The following is a 23,718-nucleotide window of genomic DNA, read 5'->3' on the forward strand; positions in this document are numbered from 1 at the left end:
CTCAAAGAACACATGCTTGGGGAAACATTAGGAAGAGGAAAAGAAGCCTGTTACTGCTGAAAAATCGCAGCATGCAACGAGCTGCAAGTTAGCGAGGATGTCTCCACTCCACGCTGCCCAGGAGTCCCCCGGGTGACAGCTCCCCAACTCAACGCCTCTTCAGGAGCCCCTGGCACCCAGTTCTGTCAGGCCCAGCTCTGTCAGGCCCAGTTTTCTCCAGCTGCAGGGCCTCAGGCCAGCTAGCCTCCAGGGAGGCACCCAGCCAGCTGACCAAAACAGCGGGACTCCTGCCCACCCACGGCCACCAGGAAGCCCATCTCAGCCAGCCTGAACCCAGCCTCGCCCTGCGGCAGGCCATCCTGGTAAGGGGACCCTCCACTTTGGGGGTGGAAGGGTCCCAGGACCTCCCCAGGGAGCTGGATAAAGATAAGGCCTGGACTTGGCACTCAAGGTCCTGCCCATGAGACACCTACTGTTGGCCACGCTGCCGCCTCGCCCACCTTCCTGGCCTCGTGAATTGCCGCACGCTGCTTCTCCTGTCTGAGACACCTTTCTGCCTTTTCCACAGGCCTATCCCAACCTATTCTCCCAGGACTCTTCCCAAATGTTCCCACTTGGGCAGATGTCACCCTCAGGCCAGCCCTGACGACACACCATATCCCTCTGCTCTGAAGTGTCAGTCTTGAACCATTTTTCTAGTCATTTCCGAAACACACCTCCCATCTTCCTGAAAGATGCCTTAGGAATTCCCCTTTTCCATCTGGCAAACTCCTACTCATCTGTCAAGGGCCCTCTCTAAGCCCTTTCCTCCAAAGATTCTCTGCTTCCCCGCTGTTATGGGCTGAACTGTGTCCCCCCAAATTCTTACGTTGAAGCCCTAGTCCCCAGGACCTTGTACAGTGACTGTATTTGGAGATAAGGCCTTTAAAGGGGTCATTACATTAAAATGAGGCCCTCAGGGTGGCCTTAATCCAATCCAATTGGTGTCCTTACGTGAAAAGGAAATTAGGGCACAGGGAGACACCAGGATACAGAGGAGAGGCCACGTGAGGACACAGTGAGGAGGGGTCTGCAACCCAAGGAGACACCAGACCTGCCGACACCTCAGTCGGACTTGCGGCCTCCAGAACCGTGAGCAATCAGCGTCTGTTGCTTACACCCGGGACGCAGTCCTTTGACATGGCAGCCGCAGCAAAGTCACCCGCCCCCCACCCAGAGCAGCACTGACCTCGGCCCCCTCGGCACGCCCAACGGACAAGGAGTGAATGCCTGCTCGCCAGCCCTCACCTTACAAGGGCTGTCTGCTTACACACCTGCCTCCCTTGAGAGACTGCGGGCTCCTCAAAGACCCGGTCTAGATCTGAGTTTTCTTATCCTTCCCAAATGTTGGGTGCTATGGGGATTAAACCAGATGACACGTGTAAAGCCCTCAGCTTAGAGCTGGGAGGGCTAAGCGCCCAGTGAACCTGGACTCATGTTATTACTCTCGTGTTCGAACACACGGCCGGGCCCAGAACAGGTGCTCAGGAGGCACTGCTGAACCGAGTTGAAAGGCAGGCTGTGAGAGACTGAACACACAGACAACGGCCAGACCAAATATAAAAACAGAACTCTGACCCACAGCCTGCGGTAACCTGCCCAGGAAACCAGCCCCTTCGCTACGGTAACCAGCCCCTCTACTACGGTAACCAGCCCCTTCACTACGGTAACCAGCCCCTCTACTACGGTAACCAGCCCCTCTGCTACGGTAACCAGCCCAGGAAGCTAGTATGCTGTGAGACTTGCAGGAAGTCAGGTTGCTATCTACCGACAATCCAGGAAGCCAAATAATACCTCCTGTAACAACCGGCCCCAGGTGGCCAGGACTGGATTACTAACTGACAGCTTCCCTACTTGCTGGCCCACCTCCAACTTAGAACCAATTGGGGAAAGCCAAATCTGCATGCCAACCCAGACATTGGGACCCACGCTCCACAAGGCCCACCTGTCCTTTGGGTGGATTCCATGGTGCCATTGGCCTTCTCAGGTCTGGCTTTTACCTTCCATAAAATGGGTGATGGATATCAAGGCAATGGAACCATCTAAGGATGACCCAACTCTGAGAAGGCCACCAGCCTAGCAGAAGACTGTCCCCAGGGCACCCAGGGGAAAGAACTTCGCAGGCAGGGAGTAAGCACATGGCTCTGTCCCCAGCACCAAGGCAGCCCAACTCCTCCACCAAGAGCTCAGAAGAGGATGCTGGCAGATGGTGCAGAGTCCAGACGGCCTATTCAAGCCTCCTCTTCACACATGAAAGGAGAGGGATTTTCTATTTGAAAGAGAAACCACAACAAAAGCTAGGCCCAGAGCCATCTCTGCGGGAGCCAGGTGCGTCTCTCAGCTCCAGCCCCTCCCTGCCCGGGGTCACCATCCCTCAATCGCTGCCACCTCTGTGAAATCCAATTACCGGGCACACTACGGCCGTCCCTTTGTAATTGGTGGCGGTGTGGGGGTGTCAGGAGCCAGCGGCGGCACAGGAGGGAGTTAAACTGCATCCCCCAACAGACTTCCGACTGGAAAGGTATTATGGTAAATATATTTCCAACGCCGAGGCACGAATGCACGGGGCTCTAGACCCATTTCTCCAGCACTTGTCACCATGCCCATGGAGAGGGCCAACTTACCCCACAAGGCGCTGGTAAATGTCAACTCCTTTGAAAGCCCTTGCCTCCACACCCACCCCACTGCCCACGCCACTCTTAGGAAGGATCAGTTCCTCTTCCCGGCAGCCCCAGGTTTTTCCACACCACTATCAGCACTCGGTGTTGTTGTCGAGTCTCTTCTGCATCCCTGGCCTCCTTCAGGGGGAGACCTGGCCTACTGGCCTTTGTTCCTCGGCCTCTGGACACAGGTCTGGAACACAGCAGGTACTCAAGGGAAGGGTGAATGAAGAAAAGCACAAATGAACTCTCCTTTTACCCAAAGGAAGCCCCACTGCCTGACTGTGCCCTTCCTGGAGGTCCCAGACAACCCCTACCACCTGTTTGTTATCTTTCTACCATCCTCTGAAAAGCAGACATCTCTAGGGGACCCTTGAGCTAACGCAGGTGGCCTGGAAAGGCAGTCCTGGCCTGCAAGGTGGGCGACCTGGATGTACTGCTTTGAGACGCCTGACAAGGCCCTTCTCTCCCTGACCTTCCCTCTCCATCCATGAAATGAGATGGCAGAGACAGCTCTAATAATTTATAGGAGATTGTCTCAGCTGGTGGTGCATGAGCTAAACCTAGCTTGCAAATGTGTTTTATCAGCTTCCATATTATGTAAAAATTGGTAAAACCCACATAAAAATCCATACTTCCAGCTTCTGTTGAATAAAACAATCAGAACAATCTCATGGCACACCTGGCAGAAGCTGAGCAGGGCACGCACTAGTTTGCCATAGTCCACACCACTCCCTCTCGTCATATGCCATGCCCCATCTGAGTCACTCACTACTTACATGCTAGTCTCCTAGGCATTTGCATTTATAGCCCCTGAACTATGGTCTCAACCTTGGCTGCCAACACTTTAGAATGACTGGTACAGGCTTTAACAGATGCCTAGGCCCAGGTCCATGCCCAGACACTCTAATTCAACTGGTTTTAGGGTAGAGCCAAGGCAACCGTGTCTGTAGCAAAGCTCCTCAGATTATTCTAATTCAGTCAGGGTGAGAGCTGCTGGTCCAAAGGGCCTGCTGGCTGTGGGGACCCATCTCACCATGTGAGCAGCAGCCACCAGCAAAGGAAGGACGAGAACGGCAGGCCTGGTTCGAAGTGCCCACAGATGCCTCTGGGGAGACAAACCTTGCCCTAGGAGCTCCTGCCCCCCAGTCAGAAGTACTTTAGCTTAGCCAGCACAAATGCAATGAGTTCCAGGAGCTTCACTCAGAAGTGTCGACAAGGACCAATCCCTCCTCCTTCCCAGGCCCTGCCTGTAGTTCCCTTCTGAGCCACGTACAGGCTGCTTCCTGTCCTCAGACTGGGTTTGCCAATTCACGCCTCCCTCTCCGCTCTGGGCTCTGCCCAATGCCCAGAGCTCCTCTAGGGAGCCTAAAATCAGTTGTATGAGAGACGCTTGCTCAAGTCTCTCATGTTCCATCAGCATTTTATGTACTGGTTTCTCTAAACAGACCCTTAAGACCCTTTTCATGCTCCTATCAGATAAAGAATTCCAGAAGGCAGGAAACACTTCTCCTCTGCCTCTTGTGCCCCCGCCCAGTTCTCCTGTCCCCCCATTTCACAAACACACATCAAGTGCCCAGGCTGCAGCTCTACCCCATGGGTCACTGGGCAGCTGTGGACTCTTGCAGAAGCATGGAGGGACTGCTCTGTGGAGGGAGGAGTGGGCACTGCAGGAGCTCTGCATCCTGCTCATCCATCCGGAGGAGCCATTTCAAAAGAACTACAATGTCCACCTGCTGGCCTCCTGCCCATCTCCCTGCCAGGCGTCTTCGTCCACTAGGTCCGTGTATGTCCAGCAGAGAAAACATCAACACCCCAGCACCTGTCACTCCCGAACTGAGAAAGCAGCACAAGAGAATAGTGCCAGATTGGGGTGGGGTGGGGGTGGTGGTCAGAAGGGAGCTCATTCAAGTCTATCAAGAAATAACTATTCCTGGGCCTCAAGACCACAAACACTCTGCTGGTCTGTTCAGAAAAAGAGAATCACTCCAGGACCCACGCCCCTGACCATTAGTCAATCTGATTTACAGCCAGCTAGAGGCAGGAGTGATGCTTAGAGATTTCCAGGCTGCAGAGAGGACACAGGTCCATCCTCAAAGCCTCCCCCTGGGAATGATGTCCTGGGTCTAGCCGAGTGGGGACTGGCCCTGGTGACATTCCCCCGACGGGGTCGGAGCCTGAAGGACGAGGGCTAGCCACGCCCTCCTGGCCTGACTGACCAGGCCTACCTCGGAGCTGACAGAATGTGGTCATGAACTTGCTGGTGAGGGACTTGAGCTCGTTGTTGGCCAGTGTGATGAGGTGGATCTGGTCGGTGACGTTCCGCAGGACCTTGTAGATGCCGATGGGGAAGGAAACCAGCTTACACTCGGCGAGATCTGCAGCCAAAGAACAAAGGCAGACTGGAGTTAGTGGCCGCAGCTGCCCAAGGACTTGCCCCAAACCACGTGGACCCTGGCCCTGTCTCCTCTCCCGGCCTCCTTGCTCTTCTGCCTGTCTCGCCTGCACCAGGCTCAAGACCCTGCCCTCCGCCTTCCAAGAGCTTTCCTCATCGCCATTAATCACACTTGTCCCTACCTCATACCTGAACCTCAGGGTTTATTCTAGCACCTTCTCTATTACCACAGCCTACCAGCCAGCATGCAGAAGGCACCACGATGCCCAGCATTCACAGCAGTGTCTGTGAGGGCTGCAGAATTCACTAGTCCCTCCAGAAGCATCAAAGTCTCCACAGTGGAGCTGAGCCTTGAGAGTATTTTACAAATAAGCTACTTCTTTGAAAACAGGCAATTCCCACAGACTTTGTGGTTTGACCTTCTTCCCAGTCCCGTCACTGTGAAAGCAAGCCTGCACCAGAGGCAGCAGGGAAGCTGCTGGAGAGAATAGTCTGGCAGTTCCTCAAGTGGTTAAACTTAGAGTTACCGTGTGGCTCAATAATTCCACTCCTAGGTGCACATCTGAGGGAAATGAAACCATACGTCCACACAAAAACACATTACACGTGAATTCAGAGCAGCATTTTTCACAACAGCCAAAAAGTGTAAGCAACCCAAACATTCATCAACTGATGAGTGGACAAGCAAAATGTGGCATATCCACACAATGGAATATTATTCAGCCATAAAAGGGAATTAAGTACCAACACAGGCTACAACATGGACGGACCCTGAAAACATGCTGAGTGAAAGAAGACAGTCATCAAGGACCACATATCGTATGAGGCCGTTTGTATGAAATGTCCAGAAGAGGCAAATGTATAGACAGAGACAGAAAGTAGATTAGCGGTCACCTCGTGCTGGGGGTATTGGGGGACAGCAACTAAGGGGTGGGGGCTCCTTTGTGGGGGTCACGCACATGTTCTAAAACGGATTGTGGTGAGAGTTGCACAACTCTGTGACTACACTCAAACCACTGAGTTGGACACTTTAAAGGGGTGAATTGCATCTCAATAAAGCTGTTTCTTATATCTGGCAGCAGGGAGACACTGAAAGCACGGAGACTCAGAAGTTAGGCGTCCAGCTCATCTAAGTCACTTCAGTTCCACGAGCCTCAGTCTCCTCACCTGTAAAACGGGGGTGTCCCCATCTACCCAGCAGGGGTATCAGGAAAAGGAAATGTAACAAAAAGTACTAAAAGTCCTAACAAAGTGCCTGCCAGCTACGTAGTGGGAATGCTACAAACCTGCCTTCTCTCCTCCCTTCCCACTCTCCCCCCCCCACCCCGACTCTCTCCAAATCCTCTCTATACTTCAAGGCCAGCTCCCATCCCAGCCCTTCTGGAAAGCTTCCTGGATGACCCCATTACTGGTGATCGCCCCCCCAACCCCTGAACCCCAGGGACACTCACCAACTCAGACAGCACTGCCCACCTCTCAGCAATCTCCTGTCTCCCCAAGGAGGCCGGGCTCCCCCAGGCCTCCAAGCCTTTGAAGGTTATTCCAAAACAAATATGCAAATTCAACAATATTCCTACATGCCGGTAATAAAATACAGGTTTTAAAGATCCTATTCTGAACAGCAACAATATTTTTTGAAATCAAACAAAAAAAAATCAGAAGTAAACAGAATTTAACATTTATACCACCTCTTACATGAGGATGACTTTTTTTTTTTTGAGGAAGATTAGCCCTGAGCTAACTGCTGCCAATCCTCCTCTTTATGCTGAGGAAGACGGGCCCTGAGCTAAGATCCGTGCCCATCTTCCTCTACTTTATCTGTGGGACGCCTGCCACAGCATGGCTTGACAAGCGGTGCCGTGTCCGCACCTGGGATCCGAACGGGTGAACCCCAGGCCACTGAAGCAGAACGTGTACACTTAACCGCTGCACCACCGGGCCGGCCCCAGGATGACTTTCTAAATGTAGGAGCCACAAAAGAATCACAAAGAACCAATCAACAAACATAACCGTACAAAAAATACAAAACACTTGGATACTTAAAAAAATAAATAAGGCAACAGATTGTGAAAAAGATCTATAAATAGGGTAGTCAAATAGGATAGGTTAACAAAGAGTTACCTTTACTATTTAAAATGCTCAATATAGGGGCTGGCCCCGTGGCCGAGTGGTTAAGTTTGCGCGCTCCACTGCAGGCAGCCCAGTGTTTCGTTAGTTTGAATCCTGGGCACGGACATGGCACTGCTCATCAGACCACGCTGAGGCAGCATCCCACATGCCACAACTAGAAGGACCCACAACGAAGAATACACAACTATGTACCGGGGGGCTTTGGGGAGTAAAAGGAAAAAAAAATAAATAAAATCTTTAAAATGCTCAATATAGTTCAATAAAAAAATTGAGACCACCTAAGAGATAGATGGGAAAAGGACATAAGATATTCACAAGGGAGAAAACGTAATTACTAAACAAATACATGGTTCCTGATTTGCATTGTCACACTGCTCTCCAGAATATTCATTCCAATTTACACATATCCTGTCCAACAAGTAAAAGGATGATTAAAAAACAAATCTTTGCTAATATGATCAGGGGAAATGGTATCCCCCGCTTTAATTTGCAATTCTTTCAACAATGAGACTGATTATCTTTCATGGTGAATTAACCATCTCTATTTCCCCGTGGAAAATCCTCTTCATGTCTCTCGCTAGTTTTCTATTTGGAGTTCTGGCATTTTTTCCCCCTAAATGTTGGTAGAGCTCCTCAAATAGTATTATCAACCTATGTCTGTTCATTGTTCTTCTTATTTAATAGTTCAAGTTATAGCATTTAGGTTTTTTGGTGGGGGGGGGGTGGGGAGGAAGATTGGCCCCAAGCTAACATCTGTTGCCAGGCTTCCTCTTTTTTGCTTGAGGAAGATTGTCACTGAGCCAACATCTGTGCCAATCTTCCTCTATTTTTCGTATGTGGGATGCTGCCACAGCATGGCTTGATGAGTGGCATGTATGTCCGCGCCTGGGATCCAAACCTGCGAACCCTGGGCTGCTGATGAACAGCACACGAACTTCACCAGTACACCACTGGCTGGCCCCTAGGGGTTTTTTTAAGCAGAATTTTAAAATTATATGCACACTGTAATTCCAACTAGGTACAAAAGAATACATGCCTGGGAAAGAAGATCCAAAAGAAAGTAACCAGAATGTTAAACGGTTATTACAAAGGATGTGAGCCATTTATTACTATTTACAGTCCCACTGTTTATTTTATACCAAATAAGTAAAGTACCACTACACGTCTATATAAAAATATTCTTAAGTATAGATAGTGATACTTTACTTTTAAAAGGGAAAAATGTTGGGGCCAGCCTGGTGGCGCAGTGGTTAAGTGCACAGGTTCCACTTCGGCAGCCCGGGGTTCGCTGGTTCGGATCCCAGGTGTGGACATGGCACTGCTTGGCACACCATGCTGTGGTAGGCATCCCACATATAAAGTAGAGGAAGATGGGCCCGGATGTTAGCTCAGGGCCGGTCTTCCTCAGCAAAAAGAGGAGGATTGCCAGCAGATGTTAGCTCAGGGCTAATCTTCCTCCAAAAAAAAGAGAAAAACGTTTATCACAAAAATAGCCTTTTTTGGAAAAAAGAACCTGGCAAATTCAAGGATAAACTGAGGGCAGCCAGCTGCTCATCAATAAGAGAAACGAGAAAGGCAGGCCTGCAAAAGAAAGTCAGCCACGCTCTGCACTGGACTGGAGCAGGAACTACGCGATGGAACTCGCAGGACGCGGGCACCACTGAAGAACTGACCGTACAACGCACCCCTGCTCCCCAAAGTGGGGAGAGAAAGTGCTCAAGATGAAGGCAGAAGAGACATACAGCCATAAAGCAGCTCCAGTTATTTCCACGGGTCCTCAAAGAGCTGTCTCCCCTGAGCAGACGAGCCCAGAAACTCCCAGCCCACAGCCTGGTTCCTCCCACCTGGGCCACCACACACACCACCCCAACCCTCCACCGCGCCCTCTCCCAGTCTCCAATTCAAGCCACGCCAGGCCCCTGCAGCCTCACTTGGCCATGCGACATCAGCCACAGAAGAGTCTCACCCCCACACCTGGAGGGGGCCGAGGGCCTGGAATGTCTCCACACCTGCTGCTTCCATTTACTCTACGTGAACAGCTATCGAGGCCCCACTGTGTGCCGGGCACACATTGTGCCCAGGGACTTCACTATCATTTCTTTGTTCTTGGGGACTCCATCTGCTCCCTCCATCCTCTGACCCCAGAACTGCCTGCCAGAGGCTGGTACATGTGTGGAGGGGTACACCCCGAAGCTCCTTCTCACAACAGCCTAGCTGCCAGGGATGGCAAAGCGCTCTGCTGGGATGTGATGCAAACACCCCCATCCAGCCACACCACCAGCCACTAACATGGCACATGGACACCAATCCCTGTGGAAAGAAGTCCATGATCTTGGGAACAGTCCTCCACGGTTCCTGGGACAAGAATATGGAGATCCAGGTACCAAGACACGCTGGAACAAATCTCAACCCTGCCCAGTCATCTTCCCATCTGTGCACAGGGAGCACGATATTTCACTTTCATGTCCAGGGGGATGGGGACAACAATAACCATAAACAGTACCACTTACTATTTCATATGTGCCAGGCTGTAAGAAGTATCCTCTCTGTACCCACAAGGAAACTGTAATTAAGTGACTTGCCCAAGGTCATACAGCCAAAAGTAGAGGAGTGAGAGTGAGACAAAGGTGAGGCTGGTCAGGAAGTCAGGGGTCCTAATCATTCTGCATCCTGTCCCCTTGAGTCAAGAACATGCCCAGGTGCCTGCCTCTAGGCTGGGCCAGAGAAAGGGGAGTCTATGCATCTTAGTGGAAACCAGGGCCTTGGCTACAAACTCCTGTAGCCCTTTCCAGTTCAGAGCCCGTGATTCTGGGGACAGAGGCCCCATAGCTTTCTTCATGAGCCAGTTACCTTTTGTTCCCAGGAAATTCTTCTCCAGGTCTAATTCGGAGGATAGGTCTATCTATACCCACTATACCCGTTTGTGGTGCAGAAAAGCCCCCTGAGCTGAGTCAAGTTCAATGCTGGGCCCTGGGGCTCACGGGGGCAGACAGTACTACTTCCAGAGGACACAGCCAGGATGTGGCTGGGGGCCAGGTCCCACTAAGGAGAGGGTACCGCACCCAGGGAAGAGAAGACCCAGGCTGGAGACAGGTGAGTCGTCCTCAAGGAGCCGTGGGATGTTATCAAGAAGAGGGTCCCATTCTCTATGGGTCCTCAGAGCTGACGGTACAGGAACAGTTCACCAGACATAAAGAAAAGGCTCCCACGTGAGGAGGTGAGTACAGCATCACAGAGCGTGATCCAGCAGGGTCACCACAGAGAGGATTCCTGAACCAGGCGGAGGCTGGGTGGCCTCAAAGTTCCCATTCTACTCAGTAAAACAAATGTAGCTAACATCCCTGAGTATTTTCCACGTGCTAGGCACAGTCCTAGGCACTTTTTATATGGTAACTCATTAAATTCCCACAACAACCATGACTTGCCCTCACAGGAGGAAAATGAGGCCCGTGTTGATGGGTAAACGGTCCAAGGTCATTTTGATAAGATGATGGAGTGCAATGAATCTGAATGCAAACATTCCAGGAGGGTGACCAATGTGTCCTGGTTTGCCCAGGATGTTCCCAATTTCAGCACCGAGAGTCCTGCATCCTAGGGGACCCCTACTCAGTCCTGGGTAATTCAGGACAGTTGGTCCCCCTGGATTCAGGCTGGACCTTGATGGATGACAGATTACTAGAGTCAGAGAGGAGAGAGAGTAGGCAAGCCAGGCATAGGCCATGGCATGAGCAAAGGCCCAGAGGACTTTCATTCCCCTGGGACTCCACCTTTGAGCCCTGCCTTCTCCTACAATTTCCTGGCGCCTCACCCTTGCTCTGCGAGACCTCAGAGGAAGGCTCCAGCACCAGAATCATTCATGCTATTTGGTGGTGCACGCTCACAGACCCCAACAGGGGCTCGGGCACACTAATGGCAGGGAGCAACACCAACGTCTGGACAGCTGGACTCCAGCACGCAATTCCCCAGGCCTCCAGCCGCCGACACCTGCACTGCAGTAGAGAATAGAGACGCTTGGGGGAAGTCACTGTAATAAACACAAGGCGTAATTATTCTCATAATTATAATTATTATTGCAAGAGCCAAACTGCATGTCCCCAAACCTCTAATTAGGACAGTACTTTGTGTTAATAAAGCAGCTTTTTATTCAAAATGCTTGGCTCCTTCATTAAAGGTTATCTCGTTAATTCTAATGAATGCCTGATGAAAAGTAACTCGTGGGCAGAACCAGAGGAAAAGAAGCAAAACCTAAGAAGTAAACAGAACATTCTGTGCAAGTCAGGAGAGCTGGGTCAAGCTTGCATTGTTTCTTAGAACCACAGAACTGTGGCCCCTGGTCAGTCCCTACTGACAGGTGGGCCTGGTGACAGCGCCCCGCAGTGGGGAAGAGCAGAGAGGGTCACAGAGCCCCTGCCAACCAAGTCACAGGGCGGAAGGAGAAGGGGTCAGCCACCCAAGCTGGCGGGCACAAGGGTTCTGCGGCCCGGCCAAACAGCAAGACTCTCAAGGCTGTGGGAGGAACTCTGCAGCCAGTGTGCCTGCCTGGTCCTGCCCAGAACATCTTTTTTTCACAAAACATCTTTGCTTATGGACTCTCAGGGTTACAAGGAGATGAGGTCTTTTAGCCCACATTTTCCAAACTTCCCAGTATGAATCATCTGGAGAGGCTGGTCCTGGGCCCCTCCTGCTGAGGCCCTGCTGCAGTGGGTCTGGCACAGCGCCAGGGAATTTGTGCTTTTTAACAAGTATCCCAGGTGTTTCTAATCAGTAACCAAGCATTGTTTCAATCAATGAGCAAACGGGAAACACTGAGTAACACAGCCTCTAATCTCAGGCCTGAAATTCTCAATGTCTCCACCAGAGGGCACAGAGTTCTCCTTGAACGCCTCCAGCAATGGGGAGCTCACTTCCCCTTCCTCAGAATGACTGTAACTGTTGGCGAGTTCTTTCATGAACTACATAATAATTGCTTCCCTGCCAACACCCACTGGTCCTTCTGCTTTCTTGGGTCACACAGAGTATATCTGCGCCCTCTTCTGCATCACAAACCTTTACATAACATGAGAATGAAGGACATGACGAGCCTTCTCCAGGCAAAAACATCCCCAACCTTCAAGCACCATGGTTTCAGGTGCTCCCTTCAGAGAATCGGGACCGGCCCAGCTCAGGCCCTGCCCCAGCCAGAAGAACTTATTCAGGCTTTCAGTCTGTAACACAGCACTGCAGCCATTTGTTGACCTCAGCTGTGAGCCAGAATCTGTGCTCTGGATTCAGACCTACGATCTCACCTACCCCTCACAACCACCCTGTAAGGGCAGCTCTAGTCCTAACCCCGTTAACAGAGGAGGAAACCCACTCACAGAGAAGGTCCAGGATTGGACTGCTCAAGGTCACACGACTTATGCAAGGTCATCCAGGTAATGAAATAATAATTAACATTTATAAAGTGCTTCCTGTGTGCAAGTCAGTGATCTCAGCATCATTATATTAACTCAACCCTCACAACAGCTCCACGAGATGGGAACTATTATCACCACTGCCGTTTTTAGAGAAAGAATCTGAGGCACAGAGCTGTGGGCCTTGGTTAGAAGGTGGCAGAGCTGGGCCTGATACATGCCCCTAACCACTATACTACACAACCTCCCTAGAATAGCCACCTCTCACTCAGGATAGTCGGCCACTCCAAAACAAAGTGGGAGATGGTATGTTTCCAACGAGCAGACAGGTCTTCCAAGATTTACAAGGGATTCCTGTAGACACTGGTATATTGCAGTTACCATGGAACTATTTAAGGGGACTGAGAGTTGAAAGAGCTGGTAAAAGAATTATCCAGGGGCTGGCCCCATGGCCGAGTGGTTAAGTTTGCGCGCTCCACTGCAGGCGGCCCAGTGTTTCGTTGGTTCAAATCCTGGGTGCGGACATCAAATCACGCTGAGGCAGCTTCCCACATGCCACAACTAGAAGGACCCACAATGAAGAATATACAACTATGTATCGGGGGGCGTTGGGGAGAAAAAGGAAAAACAAATAAAATCTTAAAAAAAAAATTATCCAGTATCAGGAGCCTGGCTTTGTCACTAATGGGTTGTGGAACCTCGGGCAGGACCCTCTGGCTCTTACACGCTTGGTTTGCATCTAGGTCAAGCGCCAGGGTTGGAGCTGGTCTCTCCGAGACCCCTCCCGGCTGCCTTCGTGGACTCCAGCCGGTGGTTCTCACACTTGGCCACACATTGGAATCACCCAGGGAGCTTCACAGGCTCTGATGCCCGAGTCTCACTCTCAGGGATTCTGACTTAATTAGTGTGAGCTGGGGCTTGGGAATGGGGGAGGGAGGGGTTCCAAAGCTGCCCAGGAGATTCTAACATGCAGCCAGGGTGGCGGACTCTGCACGGCACCATGGCCTCTCAAGCCATAATGTGCAAATAGATCTCCTGGAGATCCTAGTGAGGTGAGGATTCTGACGCTGCAGATCCAGGGCAGGGCCTGAGACCCTGCGTTTCTACTAGGCAGGCCCAAGGACCACTCTCAGTAGTAAAGGCTGGTCCAAGGCAGTGGTTCTCAAAGTGTGGTCCCCAGACCCACAGCATCAGCATCATCTCAGCACTTGCTAGAAATGCACATCCTCAGGCACCACCCGGACCTAAGAATCAGAAGCTCTGGGGGCGGGGCCCAGCCATCTGCAGTTTAACAAGCCCTCCAACTCTGATGTTTGCTCCAGCTTGAGGATGCCCAGCTCTGAGGGACTAGGCCTCCCACCAGCTGTGGCTACTTGGCCCTGACTGATGAGAACGGTGACAGTGCTGACAGTAACTCGCATTTACTGAGTGCTGGCTGGTCTATGCTTGTGTAGGGGTTTTGGGTTTACTCACTCACGGAAAGTCACTTTACCTGTGTGCCTCCCACTTCCCCTCAGACCAGGCTCTTTCACGACAGAGCCACTGACTCTTCATTCCTCTCTCTTGCCTGGTTCGTGTTTCCGGCTCTGAAGGAGGCACAGGCGACCCCCGCTGTGGAAGCAGCCTGGGCTGTCGTTAGGAGGCCCACGTTCTCCACCCGGCCCCTCGGCTGTCTGCCGTGGGGGCACAGGGAAACGACTTCTCCACGGGCTTGTCTCCTCTTCTGTAAAATGGGGGTTTGGACTATGGGATATTTGAGGTCTGAGCCAGGCTGGATATTCTGTGACTATGATTCTACTGAGCAAAGTCTCTCAGGCCGGTGCTCCTGTCAAAGAGAAGTGGCTGCAATCTGTAGCCAAACGTTTCTGAATGTCCGTGCCTTAGAACATGCTGGAACACGCACTATATTGGGGTGATCACATTGTTGGTGAGTACAGAGCTGGGATTTGAAGCCAGAGTAATCTGACTTCAAAGCCCATGGTCTTTCCACGACACTACATAAGTCTACACTAATTCTCTTCCTACCATGGTCAGAGGACAGTCCCCCCAAAATAGTGATATAATAATACTTTCCCCTTATATGGCACTTCCTACGTGCCTGAGACTTCTCCAAGTACCTGGCACACTTTATCTAATTTAACAACCCCATGAGGCAGGTACTACTATGTTCATTCCCATCTTGTCATTGCAGAAACTGGGGCACGGTGGGCAGAGGAGAGCTGCAACCCAAACCCCAGCAGACTGGCTCACCTACCCCGAGAGCTCAGTTTAACAGAACGGGACGCAGGATGTGCAAAGGCAGCAGAAGAGGGGCCTGGGTGGGGTGGGCTCTCATTCTGGAGGCTGATACAGTTTCTTCTATGACATGGAAACGAAAAGATCTGGGCCTGCTGGGAAGAGCCAGCACCCCTTCCAGAAGAGCAACCTCCCAGCACCCCCAGGCGTATTCAAGGGCCAGGGGAGAGAGAAGCAAAACTGTCAACAGCTGGGCCTCCGTGACCCGGGCTGCCAGTCTCTGAAATGCCACTCGATGTCCAAAGCTGGCAGGTGAGGCACGCAGGTACCGAGGACTGCTCCGACACACCACGGCGCCCACTCAGGCTGTCCTTGAACAGCTACTCGTGTCCAGCGTGTCCAGAGCTAACTGGCCCTGGAAGGGTTCAGACAGAAAGAAGCCCTGAGCCTGCTCCCTCCTGACTAATCCCCTTCTCCAGAGACAAGGCCTTTCAGGTCTTCTGGGGGTTCTGCTAGTGTTTCACCCCTGATCTCTAGAGCAGCCTTTCCTGGCCTCTCCCTGTGCCAGGCACTCTGGAGGGAAAAGCTCACAGGAGAAGGAGCTCACTGAGGACCACGGAAGTCCAGCAAGCTCCACCACAATAGCCCTTATCTTGGGCCCTGGACAGCAGGTGGAGAGAAGGGAAAGAGGCACCCAGGAGAAGGGGAGTGGGTGAGGCGTCTTCTGGGAGCGTGGGGGTGGGGGACCAACCATCTGACAACGTGGCCGCAGGTCTGGGAGAATTCCTTCTTTTACTTTCACTTTGTAGACCTCTGTACTGTGCGATATTTTTACAAGCACTATTACTTCTCACAAATATCCTTGGTTTAAAGAGAGTAAAATCCCTCCCACGCAGCTTCCCACGGGGAAGGTTTTCCCTAAATGCTAGGGCTGGGTCCATGCAGATCCGCCTCGAAGGAAACATGAGGAACGGGGCTCACATCCGCCAGGGCCACGCTCACAGGGGCTCCTGCAGCCCGCAGCCCACAGCCCAAGACAAATGCCACACACATGGGATCGGATCCCCGACCTACCACCGGAGCCTCCGGTAAATAACGTGTCTGCCTCAGAGAACAAAGCTGCGCTCTGGCCCCCTGGCCAGCGGCCATCACTCAACAGTCAGGAGTAACCACACCAGAGCCAGAGACCTAAAAAGGAAGTGGCGGCTGCAGCACGGGCCCCAGGGCTTTCTCTTTCTTGGCATCCAAATCGAGGATTTTCTTGGGCCGGCTCTTTCTTGCTGTGGGTCTTGGGCAAGTTATTTACTCCCAGCCTCAGCTTCCCCTTCAATAAAATGAGAACAAGAACTCATGCAAAAACCTGTACATGCATATTCAGAGCAGCATTATCCACAATACCCAAAAAGTAGAAATAGCTCAAATGTCTATCAACTGAGGAATGGATAAAGAAAATGTGGTCTCTCCGCACGATGGAATATCATTAGGCCATGAAAAGGGATGATGTACCAACAACACGGATGGACCTCAAAAACAGTGTGCTAAGTGAAGAAGCCAGTCACAAAAGGCCACACACTATATGATTCCACTTATAGAGTCTAGAGTAAGCAAATCCATAGACAGAAAACAGGCTGCTGGTTGCCAGGGGCTGGGGGAGACAGGAGAAACAGGGAATGATCACTTAATGGTACAGGCTTTCTGTTTGGGGTGATGAAAGTGTTCCAAAATTGATCATGGTCATGGTTACACAACCTTACGAATACACTAAAAACCACAGAATATTACACTTTAAAGTGGGGAATTTCATGGTATATGTATTACTCCTCAATTTTTAAAAAATGAGGACAAGATGATCCAACTAACCGGGTGGTTCTGAGCATGAAATAATGTCCACGAGGGGCTTAGAGCAGAGCACAGCAGACAGCGTGTGCTCAGGAAACAGGAGACGCTGCTACAAGGATGCAAAGACAGGGTGTTTACGTGAGAATTCATTACAAGGATGTGCTTCAGCTCCATTGCTCCCTGAAGGAGGGAGAGGACCCTTGGCAGTCACTTATTCTAACAACCTCACGACAGGGAGACAACCTTGTGTGTTATGGTGGCGTCTGGGACGTGCCAAAACCATCCCTGCTTCTTCCTGGCAAGCCAGCCAAACACCTTAAAAAAAAAATCCTACCTTTAATTAAAATCAAAAGTAAATCCCATGGGGCCAGTCTGGTGGTGCAGCAGTTAAGTGTGCATTTTCCACTTGGGGGCCCGGGGTTCACCGGTTCGGACCCCAGGTACAGACATGGCACCGCTTGTCAAGCCATGCTGTGGTAGGCATTCCACATATAAAGTAGAGGAAGATGGGCATGGATGTTAGCTCAGGGCCAGTCTTCCTCAGCAAGAAGAGGAGGATTGGCAGCCGAAGTTAGCTCAGGGCTAATCTTCCTCAAATTAAAAAAGAAAAGTAAATCCCACACAGAATATAACCAAATGACACAGTCACCCATTTGAGATATTAAATTATTTTAATTTAATCAATGATTCATCGGTAACATGTAGGTACAAAAGGGAATACACAAACAGTAACCCCTTGATCAGAGGGCTCAAGTAACTTGCTCAAGGTCACACAGCTAATAAGTGGCAGAGCCAGGCTTCAAACCAAGGCAGCCCAACTTTGGATAGACCACCTTATTCTACCTATGAATGAGGGTACAGCTGGCTCTCTGACACGACCAAAGCCATGAATGTCATGTGCAAATGGTGAAAGGGAGGCAAACACTTGTTCCTAGCCAGCAGGGACAGTGTCCTTTCCCCTCTCATCCTCCCCAACACCTCCAGTGCTGACCAGGAGGAGCAGGTGCACATCCCAGAGTAAATTTCCCCGGCCTCACTTGCTAGGCAGAAGAGTAACCCTGGGACCATCCTGGTGGCACCCTCGCCACAGCTGAGGCTGCTGGCCAGAGGGCAGGAGCCCACATCTACCCTCAAGGAATGTGTGGGTGTCTCCAGGTGTGATGAGATGCCAGACAATGCAATTAGCCAGGAGCCTGCTTCTGAGCAGGGGAGACAGCACTTACCCAACAGAGGCAGCACCCCAGCAAGACATAGCTGCAGAGTTATTGACTGATTGGATTTTTACAACACCTTTTTTCCTCCTCAATCATTCAGGGCTTGAAATAACAAGGAATCCAGCCCTGTAAGGAAGGCTTTCTCAGAGCAGTAATTGGCCTTCCTGAGGTCGCAGTGGGACCACTGAGTGGATGCAGGAAGCAGCAGCAGACGCCTCCCAGCAGTATCTGGTGCTCAGCCTCTGACCCAGCCAACACCCGGGCCCAGCTGCCGGTTGCACGTCCCACCTCGCCCACCTGCTGGTCCTCAAGCTCGCTCACCACCCAGACTCAGTTCACGCTGTTCCCACAGCCTGAAGGCCCTTCCCTGTCCTCACAAACCCTCTGGCCAGCCCAGCCCACCTTGCCCAGGAAGGGTGCCTCAACCACCTCACCTCCAACCCTGGGACACGCACCTTAGCGCCTGTCCTGGACCCTCTCCTCCCAGCTGGTGGATACCTGCAGACCAGCCTCCAGCATCCCTGAGTGGTGAGCCTGACCAGAGGAGCGTGCGCCTCCTGCTGACCACCCCTCAGGCCTAGCACAGAGCTGGGCAAACACTCCTGAACTTCACCGTACCCCTCACCATCGGGAAGCTTTGCCTTGGGAAATCGGGGTACAAATGAAGGAAACAGCGAGCTAGTATTTGTCCAGGATTTGAGTTCACAGCAAGAACTGTGCCGCCTGCAGCAACGATGTGGTTATTCTAATACGGTTGTACTGGCACCTGAAAGAAAGCAGCTTTATAACCCTTGACAACGACGGTGGCCATTTCTTCACAGAGGAATGCCTCTCCCTGGCCTGCCCCCACCCTTCCATTCCCATCACCTGAACACCTCTCCCCATTCAAGAACCTCCAGGACTCCCCATGCCACACGGATGACCCACCCTCTGTACCCTGGCATTCCTGCTGAGGGACCCAGGTCTGACTTCCCTTTCTGGACATCCTGCTGTGACTCCACTCCCACCCTCCGGCGAGCCAGAGTGCTCACTGTTTCCTGCAGACTCCCTTTGTGTTCCCACCTCTGTGTTTTGCTGGTGCTCTTCCCATTAAGTAGAACATCCTCCCTTATCCTCAAAAACCTCCTCTCCCGTCAACACCACATTACAAGGCCATGAAGCCTTTGCTCCCGTCCTCAACTGTTGTGATTGCTCCTGCCCCCGAGCCCCCACCCGTGGCGTGCTTGCTCCCTGTCAGACGCTCACCCTGTGCGCCTCACGTGAAAATGACTGATGCATCTGTCTCACTCCTCCCAGCAGGGCCGAGAGCTCCTGGAGGGCAGGGATTAGGTCCCACTGAGGTGGGTGGCAGCATAGGGACCTACAGACTCAAGTTCAAATTCCGGCACAGGATTTGCTGGCTGTAAGAATCCAGGCAAACCACCGCAGCTCATGGTGCCTCAGTTTCTCCTTCTATGAGTGATGTGAAAACACCACCTGTCCAGAGGTGTTAGGCAAATCCGATGCAAGTATTTACTTGACACGTGCTTCCTGAGGACCCAGTACATGCTAGCACTGTCCAAGGATGCGGGGGCGAGCAAGACAGAGCCCCTGACCTCAAGGGGCTTACACTCTAGTGTAAGCGGGGAGAAGAGCAGTAAAGATGAGACAAACACCTGAGAGGCTGTCAAGCAGTGACACTGCTCTCAAGAAAATAAAATGGTGTAATGGGAGAGCAGGTCACCGAGTCAGGGGCAGGGACAACCCTCACAGGGGCGGCCAGGGAGGGCTTCTCGGAGGAAGCGATAGTTAGCTGAGACAAGGGTGAAAAGAAGGAGGAGGGCATGCAAAGATCTGGGCAAAGGACAATCTAGGCAGAAACACCAGCAAGTGCACAGCCTAACAGGACCTCTGCCAGAGCTCAGTGATTAGCTCTGGCCACCTCCTCCCACCTCCCCGCCCTCCGCATTGCGTTAAACAGACACACACAGCACACAGGGAATACACACCTGCTGAAACGAACTGGAGAGAATAAGGAATCCTGGGGATAAATGGGTGCATGGCAAAAACACACATCTCAGCAAAACACAGTCAACCTAGACGAGGCAGATGCCAATTAAAAAGCTTTTAAATTCAACCTCATCTTTGAAGATAATGACCTTTTGCAGCACCCGTCTCTCGGAATAAACCACAATTTTCTAACCTCTGAGGGAAAACAGACATCACTCATTTCAGTCTTTGTCACCACACTTACAGCTTGCGGTTTGTCAGGGCTCCGCTCCAGAATGACTGGCTTCGCCAGGCCCCTCCGGCACACACCTCTGTCCCCAGCTCCCTCCGCGGCCCAGAGCCATGTTTGCATTTCTGCAAGTCTTTGATTTCAATGAACTCCTCAGCCTTGAGCGACACAAGCTTTTGATACCACATAATTATCTTTTAGGTTATCTTTCTGAGGCAGAACATTTTCATTCTTCTGCCAACATAGGTTTTGTGAAGCTGCATAATTATCCAAGCGATTTCAAAGAATATTTTGCCTTCTAAAAGTGCTGCTTCAAGTGCCAGTGACACATAGGGCAGACGGGCAGGCGGGGGTCTGTGCTGCAGGCAGGCGGAAGGATGCACTGGGGCTGACAGGAGCCCCAGAATCAGGGTGGGGGCCGAGACAGACGGGGCCCCTCTGGGGCAGCAGCACTTCTGTGGAAATCTCCATCTCCAGCTGGTTACGCTGGTAATTCCAGTCCCCTTGCTGTGTGCTTCTTCAGGGGTGTCCCCCCGGGAACCCCAACTCATCAGAATTCTCTTACCCACCCCAAATGGCTCAGACTTCCCTGTTTCTGTTACATCATGACCAGGTTTCAAACTGTACACCCCCCACAACCAATCAGCCACCCACTGCCATCCATAGCCTCTCCTTCTTCACGTGCCTCCTCCCGCTGGCCCCACTCCAGAGAGGGCCACCCCAGCACAGGCCTGGCTGTGCCTCTTCCCTGGTTTCCCTTCCTCTGGTCTCACATCCATCCCTTTTCTCCTCCATGTCACAGCCTTGCTCTTCCCATCACAAGCGCCAGCTTGCACACCACCCACCCCTCTGCTCACACAGACCCCCTCACCTAGAATGCCCTGCCCCTCACTCCCGTCCCACACCTGCACCCCCAAACCTGTTCCATCTGTTGAGGTTCAGCTGCAATGCCACCTCTTCTGGGCAGCCCCCTTATCACGAGGCTGCACCAGCGCTCAGGAGAGGAGAAGCAGGATCCATCCTCATCTAGTTCACTCTATGGTCTGAAAGTATGTTACAACCCAGGTGAGCGGCTCCCTGCCCAGCGCTGTCTCCAGGGCGTGCGGCATCTCCTCAAGTCACGGCGCCATCTAGGTCTCAGACTCCTCGCTGTGCAGGGAACTCACCTCCCCCAGCTTCCCTGGAGACCCCTCAGGGTGGGACCAGTTCTCACAGCTGGGGCCATTTCTGCAGACCGAAGGATGAGATCAGGGGGAGAACTAAGGCGAGAGGCTGAGAGATTTGTAACCACGGGACGAGGGAATTCATCCACCCACCCAACAGACACGCTCTGAGCACAACGCTGTGTCAGAGAGGAAGGGCCCAGGGAACAGAGGACAGAGGAGGAAGCCTGGCTTCTCACTGCTTACCCTTGGGCCTCGTGCTTTGTGCACTAGGCATGTGAAATACCTATTGTTTTTAAAATTAAACATATATAGTTTTAATAGTATTTCTCTGAGTGCATATGCCCTGACTAGCTTCCACTGAACAATTTTTCTCTCTCCATCCAACAGCTGCCTTCCAATATTGAGCTGCTCTCTTTCCCTCCATGGCCACTTCTGCACCTGAGGCTTGGGGTCCAGACAGGCCCCCACCGAGCCCATGCCGACCTGGGCACAGAGAGGCAAAGCCAGACCAGGGCATGGTGCGAAAGGTCTGCAGGCACCCCCAGGCCTCCCCTGGCCTGCCGGAACAGCGAGCTCAGTCCTGCCCGCCGGACGCATCCTCTGTGTCCACTTCTCCAGGTCCAGCTCAGAAGCAGGCAGAACTCCACAGGCGCCCCAGGCAGGGCTGACACCAATCACTCGCCTCTGAACCGAGAAGGGCACCCCAGGCCCAAGCGCTGCATTTCTGCCCCTCAGGCCGCCGTGCCGTGCCCACCTGGCGCCACTGAAGCCCTTGGCTCTCTGAAAGTTCGATTGATTTTCCTCGTCAAACTGGCTATTTGCCTCCAAATAATATTCTCACACACCGCCCCCCACCAGGGTCTCACTTCCACCCCTTTCTCTGCACGGGCACATCCTGCCTACAGAAGACCGCCTGATCCCCCACAGCCTGCTCTCTCCAGAATCCGGGGGCCAGAAAAACTCAAGAAAGAAAGAACAAACTCAAGAGAAGGGAGGAAAAGTTCATGACACCAGTTAGGACAGTGGCCACCTCGGGGGGCGGGGGGGGCTTCTGGAGATTCTGGTAATGTTCCATGTCTAGACCTGGATGGTAGTTACTTCAGTATTTGTTTTATAAAAATCTGCTGAACTAAGTGTATGTGGTTTTATGGACTTTCCTACGCATGCATAAATTTTCACAGCTTTTCTTCTTTTTAAGAAAAATGATTGGGTGAAGGTGACTTAGAAAAAGTCAGGAAGCCTCTTCCAAAGAAGAAATATTTAGGCTGAACTTTAACATATGAGAAGGGCCCAGCCAAATGAAGAGCAGAAAACAGCATGTGCAAAGGCCCTGAGGCTGGAAAGGGCTCAACCGTTCAAGGAACTGAAAGGTGTCCAATCTGGCTGGATGTAAGCAGCTCAAAGTGCAGTGGGAGAAGTTGGCAGATGTCAGTCATCCCCAGCTTTGTGGTACAGCTTGGGTTTTACTCTCTGTGCAAGGGGAAGCCAATGATAATTTAGCACAGAGAGAATTACAAAAGGTCAGGGCTAGAGCCCCAGACAGGAAACTGGTCCAGCAGTTGGGGTTAGGGTGAGGTCCAGAACCCCAGCTTCCTGATTTCTGGATTGGGGCCCTTCCCATAAAACAGGGCTCCCATCTTCTTCTCAGGTCACCAACCAAACTCCACTCGGCTCCAGTCCAGCCCTGGCAGAGCTGATCACCCCAGACAACAGGCTCAAAAACTTACTGGCGTGGCCTCCTAGAGCAGTGGTTCTCAGTAGGGGCAGTTTTGCCCCCAGGGGACACTTGGCAGTGCCTGGAGACAAATTTGGTCGTTACAACTTGGGAGTGAGTGGCAGGGGTAATACCAGCACGTGGTAGGTTGAGGCCAGGGATGCTGCTAAACATCCTACAACGCATGGGGCAGCCCCCAGCAAAGGATTATCCAGCCCCAAAGTGAAGAGTGCCAAGACTGAGAACACTGACAGAGGAATACAAAGGCTTCACTTCAAATAAGTACGGGGCCCTCAAGAGAGAAAAGCCCTCTGCTAAGAGGGGTGGAGGAGACAATGAAGGGCGGTTCTCGGCCTCCCAGGATGCCCCTGTCCAGAGACCACGTCTAGAGAGGGGGTTCTAGGCAAAGGCTTCTAGGCAGCCCCTCACATCACGCTGTGTGGGAAGCAGAGCTAGGGGAGCAGGGGGCCTGTGCCGTGGGTACCACTGTCCCCTCTGCTGCTGGCGAACTCTCAGCCTGCTTCCCCGTTGAGAGGCAGGGAGCCGAGGACAGCAACACTGAGGCTTCCAGACCTCGTGGTGAACAGACAGGCGGCCCCGGCCCGGCCGAGGGCGGCCCCGTGAGAGCCCGCTCCCTCCTCCATGCCCTCAGAGCTGACCCGAGCCTGGCTGACCCTCAGGCCTCCATGGGCCAGGAGCATTGCAGCAGAACACA

At 52.2% G+C, this 23,718-nt stretch overlaps 1 protein-coding gene across 5 annotated transcripts in view; it reads right to left on the reverse strand.

The window, feature by feature from the left end:
* LRRC20 (leucine rich repeat containing 20) overlaps positions 1-23,718 on the reverse strand; it is a 78,497-nt gene that overhangs the window by 44,726 nt on the left and 10,053 nt on the right. For all 5 annotated transcript variants that reach the window (XM_001503727.5, XM_070263046.1, XM_005602436.4 and 2 more), the window contains exon 3: positions 4,928-5,077. In XM_001503727.5, coding sequence (XP_001503777.2) covers positions 4,928-5,077 — 150 coding nt within the window. The remainder of the gene's footprint in view (positions 1-4,927; positions 5,078-23,718) is intronic.

Source organism: Equus caballus, chromosome 1, assembly GCF_041296265.1.
Source record: "Equus caballus isolate H_3958 breed thoroughbred chromosome 1, TB-T2T, whole genome shotgun sequence".
Taxonomy (NCBI): Eukaryota; Metazoa; Chordata; class Mammalia; order Perissodactyla; family Equidae; genus Equus; species Equus caballus.